The sequence below is a fragment of the Toxotes jaculatrix genome, chromosome 1 (genome assembly GCF_017976425.1).
Source record: "Toxotes jaculatrix isolate fToxJac2 chromosome 1, fToxJac2.pri, whole genome shotgun sequence".
In the NCBI taxonomy this organism is placed as follows: Eukaryota; Metazoa; Chordata; class Actinopteri; family Toxotidae; genus Toxotes; species Toxotes jaculatrix.
In genome coordinates, this window is record NC_054394.1 from 32,056,433 (window position 1) to 32,070,907 (window position 14,475).

The 14,475-nt window shown below is 45.2% G+C and overlaps 1 protein-coding gene across 1 annotated transcript; it reads right to left on the minus strand.

Annotated features, from left to right (window-relative positions):
* Nucleotides 1–364: 364 nt before the first annotated feature.
* On the minus strand, nt 365–7,633 carry LOC121180260 (annexin A2-like). The gene is made up of 13 exons (XM_041035517.1): nt 7,590–7,633; nt 5,689–5,750; nt 4,835–4,928; nt 3,467–3,561; nt 3,010–3,123; nt 2,789–2,879; nt 2,566–2,645; nt 2,247–2,306; nt 1,982–2,075; nt 1,469–1,564; nt 1,032–1,090; nt 792–914; nt 365–591 (listed from the first exon to the last, which is right to left on the minus strand). Exons 2-13 carry the CDS (start codon nt 5,737–5,739, stop codon nt 532–534), a joined length of 1,017 nt encoding a protein of 338 aa, XP_040891451.1. The 5' UTR covers nt 5,740–5,750; nt 7,590–7,633; the 3' UTR covers nt 365–531.
* Nucleotides 7,634–14,475: the final 6,842 nt, after the last annotated feature.

Here is a 14,475-nt window from a genome sequence, read left to right on the forward strand (position 1 = left end):
TTATTGATTTTACTCCATATTATTATCATTAAAGCTGATTGACTTTAACCACAGCTTTGATTTTAGAGCCACTTCACATGATAAACTCACTGAGTGAGTGACTGTCAGAAAACACAGGATTAATGTGAATTAACTGGACTTCTCCTGCAGATGTGAGTGGACAGAGACATCTTGTCAACCTGAGACAGCAGGTCAAATGACTCAGTGACAGTGACCTGGGTCATGTCCAGAGCAGAGACATCGTCCACTCAGACATCCTGAACCTGAGTCCTTGTTTCTCCTCAGAGGCTCAGTAGAACGTACCTGTGTGTCTGCTGCCCCCTGGTGGTCATTTCATCAAACAGCAAACAAACACAGACGGGTGAAAAGTTTTTATTTGAGAAACAGAAGCTGCTCAGACAGAAGGAGGCGACACACTCTGCTTAATATGAAAACAACAAAGGGCTCTAATACTGTAAGAAGAGCTGCAGTCAGGTGACACTTCAAACCCAGCGGCACTCTGGGAAACTGAGTCCAGACAGAGTTGAGGTTTCAGTCGTCTCCTCCACACAGACTGAGCAGAGCCTTCTGATAGTCTCCTTTAGTGTGCTCCTGAGGACACAAGGACACATCGTCAATAATAATGATTATTATTATTATTATTATTATGTAAAATTACAGGAGTCAAATCAGATTATACTTCAAGTGTCACAGTAACAGCACTTCCTGTGGTGACAGTGTCACAGTAACAGTACTTCCTGTGGTGACAGTGTCACTCCATCACACAGAGACAGAAAGAGGGCGGGACTCACAGCGATGGTCTGGTACAGTGATCGTCTGTGCTGCCTCTTGAATTCCGTTCTGATCTTCATCAGGTCAACTTCACAGCGAGAAACCATGATCCTGGTCACCACCTTCTCCTTCGCCCCTTTACTCTGCAGAGGAAAAGACGGACGAGCTCAGGAGGAGTCGGTCTGATCATCTGTGCTCCCAGATCTCAGATATGAATGTTAATACTGATGAAATCATGAACAGAACTATGAAAACTGCACCTTCATGGCTTCACTGAGTCTGTTGGCGAAGTAAAGCTGCTTGTTTTCAAAGCACTCCACTGTGAGGAGACAGAGACAGAGACAGACGGACAGGTGGTTCATCTTAAAGATCAGCTGTTTGACTCTTGTTTACGTTAAAGGACCAGTCCGATTCTGGTTGTCTTACTGTGGTCAGATCTCAGACCCACAGTGAGTCCGTCTCTGTCTGACTTTGGCCTCAGGATCTCACTGATCTTAAAAAAGACTTGTTCTGGATTTTATTCAGCAAAGAAAACGACACCTCAAAGAACTGGAGATTACAGCACTGTAGATATGGATGATGACAAGTGTTTAAAGTATTCGTATAAATCCAAACATGAGCGAGAACTAAAATCTGGAATAGTCCTGTAAAAGGCTCCTGTCTGGCTCTGATGAGGTGATGAGTCTGTTGGACGTACCCAGAGTGAGGAAGGACTTCTCCAGATCTCCCTTCACCTCCTTCCTGATGCTCTCCTTCATGTCGTAGGGGCTGTAGCTCTTATACCTCTCAAACACTGACAGAAGCACACACACACAAACAGGACGATCAGTCAAACTGACCCGAGAGACGCTGCAGTTTCCCGCTGATGCAGCTGATTGTGTCTGGACCAGCTCACTGTCTCCAGGAATTACGTCCACATGGGACGCCTGCGTTATGATTTACAGTGTGTCCAGGTCCAACATCCACTGTCAGTACAGGGAGGACTGTGTCCTTACACCTTTACCTTTTAATTCACCGCAGACAAAAACAAACGGTGGCAGTGATTTAAAAAACACAGAAACAAACAACGGAAAGATGTAAAAAGAAAAATGACTCAACCTAAATCAGTGACAACATGAAACACCTGATCCAGGATTCTGCAGCGTCACGTCCTTTAATCTGTGTGTGCAGACGTTAGCTGTGTGTTTTCAGTGTTGAGGGTGTAGTTCACCTCTCTGCAGGTGGGGGACGCTCCTCTGAGCCATGATAGAGATCCAGATCGCCACGTCGGTTCCCTTCCTTTTGACACCGGCTTCATACAGAGACTGAGAGGTTCACAGGACAGAGGACGGAGGACAGGGAGTGAGTGAGTGAGTGTCTTTTCTCATTAAATACAGTCTGATCATCACTGAGGACAACAACACTAACACAACACACTTTTACAAACCCCACGTCTGTTTTTTTAAAATAAACTTTCTGTGGATGCTCTGACTCACTCTGGCGTCCTCGTCAATCATCTGATAGTCAACGACGTTGGACGGTTCGTCTCTCTTCGTCTGCAGATCAAAACAAAGAGATGAGAAGTGAATGTTTTCAGCAGCAGAACTGTGTGTTTCTGTCACTGTGCTCTGAAATCAGATAAATCTTTTCTCAGCAGGAAGTGTGCGAACTTCTGGACTGCTGAAGAAAAAATTAGCTTTTACAGTTTAGAACAAACCTTTTTTAAACATTATCAAAATACAAAGTGTTTTCACGTAATAAAGATGCCGTGGCACAGGTTCAAAAGCCCAGGGGAAGTCCTGGTCCTGGATCTACCTGAACCAGAGCCAGCAGCAGTTTAGCAAAGTCTCCTGACGTGTCTCCTGCGACGTCTTTCTCCAGCTCCTTCTTAAACACTGCAGAGACAACGTGAGGAAACGAATGAGAAAGCTCATATGTGACAGATCAAACTGATTTGGGTTCACAAGCTTTTTCATGCTTAAGTAAAAAATCCAGCTGCCAACTTGAGTCATTAAACACATCACGCATCGTCTCTTACTCTCTTTGTAAACCTTCTTGATCTCCAGCAGTTCCTCGTTGCTCCTGGAGCAGACGATCTCGATCAGGGTCTCCTCGTCTGTTCCCAGTCCCTGCACACACACACACCTCAGAGTAAGACGCCTCATTTTACTCTGTAGCACTGCTTCATACAGGACAGGAAACCAGGAGACGTGTTCCCTGAGTCACATATTCAGTTTACAATCACAGACACTCTCTGACCTTCATGGAGGCTTTGAGCTCGGAGGCGTCGTACTGAGCCGTGCTCTTCATCAGGCCCAGCATCAGAGCCTCCAGAGAGCCGGACAGCGCCCCCTTCAGGGCTGTGCTCAGGTCCTGGAAATGGACACATGCAGATTTTGACGTGTGGTGTTGGCTGGTGCTGGGGTCAGGGGTCAGTTATACACAGAGATCATTCATAGGCCATCTGATGAGACCAGACTGGATTTAAAAATATATATATATAAAAACAAAGCAAACATGGGAGCAGAGAAATTCAGATAGTCCAGATTATTATTTTTTTTGTTTCCTCGTTTCTTTCTGTTTCATAATCACCTGAACTGAGTCATGTTACAGAGATCAGAGATCACTGGAATAAAACTCATCTGCTGATTCAGACCAGCGCGTCAAAGATCACGTGACGACCGTGTTTTCGTGTCTAAGCTGAAACATCGTTCACCTTCTTGGCGAGTCGCTCGTATTCGAAGCCGATCTCTCTGCGCTGCTCGTTGCTTCGTCTGGTCAGGATGTCGATGATGGTCTGTTCATCTACACCTGCAGGGAAACGATGTAATCAGCACATTTCATTTTTCATTTCGACCTTAAAAGTTTCTTCATTAACAGTCAGTTGTGTCACTTGTGAGTCAGGTGGTGTGTGTTTGGACCAAAGGGGGGAGTTGTAGGTTGAGTGACAGCTCCATAGACAGTCACTGGCAGTTAGCTCTTTGCTAAAGCATCGGCTGGGCTAGGCGGCTACATCCAGAGGCCTCCGGCTGCAGTGTCCGTGTTTGTTTGCCAATGTTCGGATAGGTTTCTGTGACAGTATGGCTTGTTGTAGTGTAGACTGTACTAACCGACCGTCGAAGGAGTCTGTGTTGCATTTTTTTCGGTAAGTAAATTTCTCACTATTTTACCTGGATGTTTGTGCTAATTAGCATTTATTAGCATACTTTGCCGCTAGCTTATGACTTAATTGCCGGTTTCTGGTCGCTGCTGATACAGATAGAGGACCGGAGCAGCTAATGTTAGGAACGCTGCTGCGGTGTGTTCCGTGCTCTCAGTCCGTTTATTGTGTGAATACTAGGCTACAGTTTTATTTGGTCTCATTTTTCTGTTTAAAAAGTCCGACACTGCATGGACAGAGCAGCTCCGTCAGTCAGCGGCTGCTGTAAGTGGATAGTGGATGGAGGCAGCGGTGAAAGCCGGTAAATATTAAATATTAAACATTTTGATATGTTATTATCATCATTATTTTTTATCATTATCATTATTATAATAATAATGACGACAATACTAATGTTTTTAACGTTTAAAATATTTTATTAATATGAAATAATAATGATTGTTTCACAGTTAAATAACAGGCTAGAAATAAATTTCCCCCCACAACTCCACCAAACCCTGCGGCTCCACCTAAAACCTCTCTATCTGAAACAGTCACGTTTAAAACACAGCAGCAACATTATGATCTCTGTTGTATGCTGTGTGTCGCGGCCCTACGCGGGCGAGCTAGTCGGGTCGGACTCGGGGACTGTCGTGTGGTGGATGTAGCTGCGTGTAGCTGCCGCTTAGCTTGTTAGCCTAGCTGATTAGCTGATTAGCCTTAGGCTAGCTCGGTTGCTCTGAGCTAAGTGGCCGGGTTCTCGGCCGGCTGACCCGTAGAGTAACCGCCTCTTCGCCAAATATGTAGTACACTTCCATTAAAATCCAAGATGGCGCAGCTCCAATGCCCATGGTTTGGTCACAAAACCGACTCCCCGAAACCAATGGGTGACATCACGGGTGCTACGTCCATGTTTTATACAGTCTATGGTTTGGACTCGCTCACCTTTAGTTTTGATGGCCGTCTCGATCCTGGCAGCGTCTTTGGCTGGGTCGAAGTCTCGTACTGGCACCACGGTGGGGAATTTGGGTTCCTCTTCCTACAGAGGACAGAGACACGTGATCATGTGTTACTGGCCCCCACTGTACAGAACTGTGGAGCTGAACTAATTATTGGCAACACGTTTGATAATTGATCAGTTCAGTCTCTCACGTTAACATTTGCTGCTCTCAGTTTCCTGTGTTTTCAGTGAACTCAGCGTCTTTGGCTTTTTGACGTTATTCAGACAGAACATTAGAACACGTTCACAACCTGACGGAGCTGATGTACTTCAGTGGTTTACCATTAATCACATTATGTACAATAACATGGTAAGCAGGTGCACACATATAAAACGTGAACAGTGAATCCCTGAGCTGCTGCAGCCTCATACACACAACATACTGCCGTCAGTAACTTGTAATATTGTTTATTGTTTATGATGTTTGTGATTCTCAGGTTCAGGATCTGAAGGAATCATTGATCTGTCTCATCTTCAGTTTGTCAGGTCTCTGATGGTTCAGGTGAACTGTGGGTGGAGAACGAACCACACCTTTACCTGCTGTTTAACAGTAATGATCCTTTTAGAGCTTCAGGCAGTAAAGATATGAAAACGTGTTCCTGTTTGCAGCCGTGTGATCTGAAGAAGTTTGAAACTCCAGCAGTGACCACAGATGTTTTCTGACACAAACAGGAAGTCAGAGACACAGGTGTGTTCAAACTTCCTGCATCGTCTGCTCAGTTTGATGTTTAAAACTTGAACGTACTTGTCATATTGCAGGTGTGTGAAACTACAGAATGAACCTGTGCTGGTGACTCACCGCCCCGTACGACAGCGTCAGTTGGCCCAGAAACTCAGAGACCAGCGCCATGATGAGTTAACCTGCAGAGACACCGGACAGTGAGAGCGAGTTAGGGATGTGTTTAAGGCCGGAGAACAAAGTTTGTGCATCCCAGTATCCTGTCATGTCCACTGGCAAAAAGACCAAACCACAGTAGTCGTGAGGTTTGGACGTGGAGTCCAGCTCAGTGTGTCAGACAGGTGTGTAGCAGTGAGCAGCAGCAGAGCTGAATGTCCAGTCGACTGCACAGGAAGAAGATGCAGGTACATCATCATGCAGCAACTTCTGCTCTCTGAACGTTTCCTTCTCAGCTAAGAGTAAAAACTTTTCCTTTTTTTTTCCAAATCTGTTTTAGGTTTTGTTTAATAAAAAGTAAAAACACAGGCACGAGCTGCTGACACCGGAGGATCGAACCGCCCTGTCACAGATCGGCTGGATTCAGCCTCCTCCTCCCAGAGGAAACTTTTGATTTCCTGCTCAGATTTTCTAAAAATGGACGAACAAGCAAGCATCTGTTCAGATTCAGCTGTAAACTCTTCACAGACAGCTCAGACAGGTGGGTTTGATTTATTGATCGGGACATGCCAGAGGGTGTGTCTGCAGATAAGGAACATGGATCACAATGCAAACAGATCTGAAGAAATGTGGAGCCTGTTACGTAACACACAGACACACACACACAGTCTAACTCCACTGAACTTCTCTGTAGTTAATCAGTGAACGCTGTAAAATGTTGTTAAATAATCACAAACCCACAGTGGAGTTATCATGATTGGGTTCATTTGCAGATTTATCTCGACCCTTGGTCCTCTTACAAAACCTCGACAGGAAGTGAGTGAGGGTCAGCGTTTCATCGCTTAGCAACAGCCGATACAAACAGACCTGAAGTTTCAGTCCAAGAGGCAGAATCACTTTTCTGTTTGCTGGGATTTAAAGGGGAATGTCACCATTTTAAATGTACGTCAGTGCAGTGCTGAACCATGTTTTTAGATCTTTTCATTAAGTGAAAGTAAAAATAATCCATTCCAAGTCTGGAAGGCGGGTCTTATCTAATATGAGCCAGTTAAATTAATGAAAACTTGAACCCTGAACGTTCTGTTAGTTTCTGTTTGAGAAGCTAAATGAAGTGAAACAAACACCTGTGAGTCAGGTGGACGCAGCAGAGACAACCCCAGCTCCGGGCTACAGGTGAGAACCCCCCCCCCCCCCCTCTGATGCGGCCCCCTGGCCTTTCATCTGTGTTGTGTTGATTCTGTTACCATTTCACTGAATGACTCAGGTCCCAGTAAAACACTGACTGGTTCCTACTGGAACCCCCCCCTCACACACCAGCCTCTGAATTCTTTCCAGAACAACATTTCTGTGAGTTTGTGTTTGGTGTCAAGTTGCAAACAAAACTCTTCACAGTGAATCATCTTCCTGCAGCTCCGTCCCACAGGCTTCAAAGTAAAAGCCTCCGGTCAGTGGTGATCTTTATAAATGGATTTGATTTGACAGAATTAAACTTCAGGCTGTTCCTCTCTCTGCACAGTCTCAGAAAATCTTTGTCTCTGTCTCCAGATGACGAGTGCCGTGCTGCTCTCTGAGATCCTCCCGCACTGAATGACCTCAACATGATACTGTGGTAATTACGGTGGGGCGGTGGGGGGCAGAGAGCAGAGTGGGTCTGCAGGGAAGGCTGTACCCGCCGCTCCCTGCGACCAGCAGCGTGTTATCACATCTGGAATGTTTTCAGCAGATTCTTCACACACTCACAGAGGCTGAATGTTTGTTTGACAGGAAAACACACGAACACTTTCTGTTAAAGTTCACAGACCAAACGTTGAGCACAGACAAACTGAAACAAAGAGCTGGAGATGGACTGTTTCCTGTTTTCTTACCTTCAGAGAAGCAGCAGCGGTGAGGCAGCGAGCAGCAGCAGCTCCGTTATGATCCGGGACGTAGCAGGGTGTGTTTAAATACCAGCTGACTCACGCACACACACACACACACACACTCCTCTCTGGTCTATCTCACTGCCTGGATGACTCAGAGGACGAAACTTTTACACATCACTCTGAACACATGGACCTGGATTCCTCACTGAGGTTCAGACGCCACGCCTGCTCTCAGAGACAGTCTGACCAGCGTTTTACTGCAGACCTCCATGTGTAATAAACTCCAGGTGTCCATAGCAACAGTATCAATGCTTCACACCCATGTTAAGTGATAATACATGAGGAGACGTCCTGAGTCCGTTGTCCTCTCTGTGGACCAGGAGTCCATTTCACCAAATGTACCACATGCAACCTGCAACTTTCATCATGAGGTCACTTCCTGTGACCTCTTTCAGAAAACTGAAACTTTACAAGTGACGGTCATTTGGTCAGCGAGTCGCTGGCAGCATGTACAGTTTGTTGTCATGGAAGTGGATCCGGCTCAGTGTCTTAGGTCCTTCACATCAATACACAGTAACATCAGCATGTTGACGTCCTCACAGTCACGTCCAGGCCACAGCGGAGCTGCCTGTGTCTTCAGTTGATGGATAGAATTTAAACTTCTCTCAAAAAATTTTAATGAGTTAATTAATCTTTTAGATTTTTTTTCCCTGTTTGTGAATCGTCTCATGACCTCTCAGATTCATCACATGACCCCTCGGATTGTTCCCAACTCCCAAACTCAGAGTCTGGTCTTAAAGACGGAACCACAGCTTTGGTCTCACTTCTTTTTGCAGCAGATGGAAAATGTTTCATCCATGTGGTTTAAGGAACGTTTGAGGTTGATCAGAGCGGTGGTAAGAGTTGTTTAACCTTCTGTTTCCTCAAACAGAGCGAGGATTTACCTCAGGTGAATCCTCAGGTGGGTGTGCAGGTGAACCGTTACCCTCACCTGAGCCTGCGGTTGTATGAGTGAGTGGGGGTTTGCTCATGTAAAATTCCTGTAATTTAATGACCTTGATCAGATCAATAACCCCCACCACACCCCCACCCCCACCCACACCCCCATCCACACCCACTTTATCAAGTCCAGATAAAAGCTGAGGTGAATAAAACACCTGCTCCAGTCCAACATCACCACCCACAGATCCTCCGTGTCTGTAAACAGAGACAGTAAATGTCAGCTGGACCGAGTCGGTCCACAGACCTGAAGCTGCTGATGAACTTCTGTGACAGTCTGACCCAAACGTTGGAAGCTGTCCATCGCACCTTTGGCATCATTTCAGAAACAGGATGAATCAGTGGAGGCGGAGCTTCAGCTCAACAGTGTTTACTGAGACGTGAAGCTGGAAATCCTGAGAGTTTCTGCACATGTGCAGTTTCCGTGTGGAGACGGAGAAATTTCGCCCATATAAACATCTGTCGTCCTCAGTCCAGAGTCCACAACAAGTTTCTGTGTGACTAAAGCAGAGCGGGTCATGGCGGGCTGACCTCCGTCACTGCCACAGGATGAGCTGCTGTTCACATGTACACATGTTCAGATCATGTTCTGTGGTTCAGTCTGACAGTTGTGTGTTAATAATATAAAGACAGAATGAATGATGCGTGTGATGCAGGGGATTTAAACCTGCAACCATCTGATCAGTTCTCTGCAGGAACCTCAGATGAACTGGACTTCGTCCCCTGGCAGGAGGCGGATGTGGAGACAATGACCTGATGTGAGTCCGGGCAGCAGTCTCAGCGTTCAGAGTGAACCTCAGGCCTTTCGACTCTGAATTCTTTCCTCTGTTATATAACACACAACTCTACTACTTACAGAGGAAACTCCTGTGGACAAAGACTGAGCTGTGTCAGTGCCAAGAGGAAAGCACCATTGTTCTGTGGCAGCAGAACCTGACGATGGACTCGCTCACTTCAGCCTCTGGAAATCTTGGCATTAGATCCGTTCTGGTCTCCAGAGGAGATTTCTCTCTTTTTTCCGGAGGATTCCTGGATTTTTCCTCAGTGGAGAAAAGAGGAGGCTCATTAAAAAGATCTCTCATATTTTGGCTGAAACTGAGCGACCACCACATTTACATCATACAGAGGTTATTTTTGGTTTTGGCAGTGGAGCAAAGTGACTACATTTACTCTAATACAGATTTTATGGCACTTTACTCGAGTATTTCAGTTTTCTGCTCCTCTTAAGTAGCATTTAGAATTAGTTTGATTTGTAATGGAGTATTTTTGTACTGTGACAGTAACAGATCTGAATTCTTCCTCCACCTCTGCGAAGAAGAGACTCCAGGTCACATCAGTCTGGTACCGGCGGGTACCGATGGCGGCTTCTCTCAGTGAACACGGAGGATCTGCTGAGAGCTGAGGAGGTGGTGCAATCCAGAGGAATGTGAGCCGGAGTTCATGGCGCCCTCACGGGGACGAACCGAAGCGTTTGAATGCAACACACTCTGGAAATGTGCGTTTCTATGGCAACACAATCAGAAACTGTTTATCACCAGAGATAAGGGAAGACAGGAGGTGACAGGTAACACTGTGAGGCAGCTCTGATTGGACGTGGGTTGTGAGCAAAAGGTCGAAATAAGAAAGAAAGAAATGAGCACCTCAGGTATCGGGCTGAGTCAGACCACCTGCTACAGGAGGATTTAATGTGAACCGGCTCGGGCCCCTGCAGAGCTCGGCTCAGTTTGGGAGATGTGGACTTGGTTCGAGCTGAGTTAGTGGCACTTGGACCAGTTTGGGTCAGTGTCAGCTTCCAGAATCAGTGTAGTACTGTTCTCAGCCTCTGTGGGGTCACAATCACTCAGCTCATTCCCCTGGTTTGTGCTCAGGAGATCTGAGATCAGCTGATCATCATATTGATCATCGTCGGGGAGCCTCGTCTCTGACCCGGAGTGAAGCCGTCTCGTTTAACATAGACATGCATGTGAAGTGACACCTGGTCTTTGGCAGGACACAGTGTTAGAGATGAGGGAGGAGTTCTCCATGTGTCCAGCAGCTCCTCTGCCACCGTGGTCCCACACTGCCCCCCTGTGTGTGGACAGTGAAGCTGAATTCTGTGTCTTCAGCATCACATGATTAAAGTGTCCTTCCTGGTCAGTGGGGAAATGTCTGGGACTTTGTCTCCTGGGACCAGAGGCACCTCAAACGTCTCATCTCACTTTGCACCTCAGTGCCTATTCAAACACCTGTTTGAAAGGTTGGACCAATCAGAGGGACCAGGACATTCCTGCTGTCAGTTTCCCAGCACAGACCCACAGTAAATGACCCGCCTCCTCTGTAAACATGTTCAGATGTGTATGTGTGTGTGTGTGTGTTCTTTATGACCACAGATGGAGAGGTAACGTGATGGTGTCAGATAGGATCAGATGCGTCCGTCTGTCGTCTTTCATTTCTTTTGTTTTTTCTGTCCTATCTCTTCTTTCTTCCACATTTTAATTCCTCCTTTTTCCAATGCTTTATTTTCCCTTTCTTTCTTTCTTTTTCTTTCTTTCTTTCTTTCTTTCTTTCTTTCTTTCTTTTTACTTTTTTCTTTCCTTCTTAAGATTTTTTTCTGATTTGAAGCAGTAAACTGGAGATCTGACTTTTTTTTAAACTCTGCTTTTCTCTCTGATGTTTGTTTTTTTGATTTGAGGATTTTTCAGTAAAATTCCTGCTTCACTTTTCTAAACGAGTCTCCTCCAGGTGTTTCTGTGACCAGGTGCAATTTTAAGGAAGAGAGTTTATAGACAAGCAAACCTTCACTAAACCCCTAAAATAAAGCGAAGTAGATTTGATTTTTAAATCCCAAATCATGATGAAACAAACATAGATATGTGTGTGTGCATGCGTGTGTGTGTGTGTGTATGTGTGCGCCTTTGTGGTATCTAAATGCTTTTATTACTCCAGGGTCAAAAATGATCCCTCAGACAATCTTTGTGCCCCGGTGGTGAACAGCTGAAACATAAATCATCACTTTAGGAAATGTCATGAAGTTTCAAGCTGGAAAACGATGATTTGGGGATTTTTCTCTGCTGTTAAACATGGTGGCAGGTTATTTTTGTTTGAATAGGAGGGTTAAAGAGAGAGAGAGGAAGGAGAGAACTGGATGAGGATGTATCCTCATGGTTTGAAGTGCTCTCAGGTCTCTGGGATCTGGCTCAGGTAGCTGGAGCCCTGAGCTTCAATCCTCTGTTTCGCTGACGCTGGACTTAACCTCGTTAGCAGCTAATCCCCTTCAGGGCCACATTAACAGTTTTAACCTGGACGCACCACAATATGCTCACAGCTGAGAGGCTGTGAGCTCATAACAACACAACAGTGCTCTGTGTGTGCTGCACAACGACAGACAATGTGTAAGACAAAAGGAAGTGAAGCACACAGGAGAGTCTGACTGTGGATAAATCAGGTGTCTGAACATTAGAATTAGAAAAGTGTCATAAAATGAAAACAGGAAAATAAAATGAGGAAAATAAAATCTGAGTAGACCAGGGCTCTTCTGTAGGATCTGAGGAAATAAAATGATCATTAACGTCTTTAAAAGTGATTTCATGTTAAAATGAAGTCTAATGTGCCACCCTCTGTTCCCGTCTCCTTTCTTCAGTTATCCGTTGAGTCTGGACTGAAGTTTCAATCCAGTTTTAACACTGAAGCAACACTTTCAATACAATTTCCCTCTGAGGGATGAATAAAGTCTATCTATCTATCACTCAGCTCCTCAGTTCCTACAAACCCAAACAACTGCTGCTCAGTCCAGCTGCTGATCTCTGCAGGAGCAGAGCGCAGCTGCTGGAAAACGTGTCTGATTTGTCTTTTTATGTTTCATTTATGAGCTGGAGAACCAAAACTCAGAGGTAAAAGAGGCTGAAAGATGGTGTTAACTCTGGGTCTATGGATCTATTTAAATGTGCAGTTTATAGTGAAATCTGTGGTTGTGTATGTGTGTGTGGTTGTGTGTGTGTGTGTGTGTGTGCGTGTGTTTCTTTTATATCTTGCATGTCTCATATAAATCACTTTGAACAGCCTTCTTGTTGGACAGTGCTGGACAGATAAACTTGTCTTGCTACGTTAAACATGTCTCCACCCTGAGCAGTGATGAAACTGACGTCCATTGTCTCATTGACTCTGGACAAGACGGCAAATAAGAGGATGTCTCTGAATCCCAGTGTTCCTGTCCAGAGGACTGTGGGTTGACTGTGCAGCGGTTTCCCTCGTATTCCGGGTTTTGGGAGTCTAATCCGGGCCCCGTCCCTTCCTGGTCTGTCCCGCTCTGCCCTTCACTTCCTCAGTAATCCTGTTAGAGGAGTTTCTCTCTAATCCTTCCACAGTGTTCAGATCTCCACGGGTCTTCGCAGCTTCTTCACCGCGGCTCTGTGGGATGCTGCTGGACCCCGACTGAACAACTCAGGTAGGACAAGAGAACCCAGACAGACAGACCACACCCACTCTCTGCACCTGAAACACACCTGTATCCACCCAGCTGTGGAAACGCAGCACAGCTGGGTGGATACGTTTCTGTTTGGTTTTCAGCTGAGTTATTCTTTCACTTTATTTAGTTTGGTTTATTTGAAATGTGCAGTGACTGGTTTGATTTTTTTCTGTTCTTCTTTTGGGAACAGACATGAAAGTTTTGAAAAATAACGGACAAAGTGATTTGTAAAGTTTTCTTAGTTAAATTGTGGTTTGATGAGCTCAGACAGATGAACCGACCGGAGTCTGTCAGGGTCGGAGAACACTGACAATATTTCAGTCCAAGAAAGGGTCTAACTGAGCCTGGCAGCTGAGGCCCAGTGCTGGCTCTCATTCCGTCCTACGGTCCTGAACACAGCCAGGTGCCGACACTCAGCCACAATCAGCCCGACCAGACTGAGCCACATCAGAGTCCCAGCTCTGTGCCCGGCTCTGCACAGTAACTGACTGGTTCACTGCTGGCTAACTGGTTTCCTGGATGACTGACTAACTGGCTAACTTTTTAACTCGTTCCTTATTCTAGTTTATTTTACTTTATTGTGTTTTTCTTTGCCTTTAACTTCTGTGATCTTCTGAGCCGGTGAAACGAAATCTCGTTCATTACACGTACTTGGGACAATAAAGTTCTGTGTATCTGAACTGGCTAATTCACTAACCAGCTAGCTGGCCAAAGAACTGACTAGCTAACTGGTTAGCTCATTGATTAGCTAGTTGACTAACCTACCAATAAGCTAACGGATTCTCCTGGGAGCTCCCTGCCTGTTTTCAGAGGGCTGCTTTTTATTGTTTTATTTTTTAATATTTATGTTTATTTCCTAACGTGATCTACCCCTCTACCTACCTACCTGTCTGTCTGTCTGTCTGTCTGACCACCAAACTGGCTACCTGACTGACTGACAGGCTAAATGGCTAAAATGCTGACTGGAAAGTGTAAGTGACAAACTGGACTCCATCTGAGCTGACTGTATGTGGAGGAACCTGGTGACACAGGTGTTTTCTGCTGCCAGACCTCCTGTGGAGGATTAGGGTCATGATCAGTCAGCTCTAATTGAGGCTGACACTCAGCCAGACATGATCTAAACACCATTAAGCACAGTACAAAGAGAAGCGGGTCATTAGTAAACTCAGACACAGATAATTCTTTTTTTATTTGTTTTTTAAATCCAGTTAGTAACACTTTTAAATTTTAAGCAGAAGTATTTGATTTACAAGGTTAAATCTCGATTCATTGCACAGCTCCTCCCACTCACGTTGCTTTGTTCAAACACACTGGATTTTATTTTCCATTTTAAAGAAGCAACATATTTTCTCACGACACATTGTGAGAAATATTTCTCAGAATCAGAATCAGAAATCAGAAGTCATTGTAAAAGAATACAACGAAATTATAGCAGCCTAGAAGTAG

Excerpts from the sequence above, each read along its gene's own strand:
- LOC121180260 (XM_041035517.1), bottom strand. The coding sequence starts at position 5,739 with ATGGCGCTGGTCTCTGAGTTTCTGGGCCAACTGACGCTGTCGTACGGG. Across the intron at positions 3,562-4,834 it reads GACGGCCATCAAAACTAAAG|GTGTAGATGAACAGACCATC; the intron begins GTGAGCGAGTCC and ends GTTTCCCTGCAG. Across the intron at positions 592-791 it reads CACTGTACCAGACCATCGCT|GAGCACACTAAAGGAGACTA; the intron begins GTGAGTCCCGCC and ends TTGTGTCCTCAG.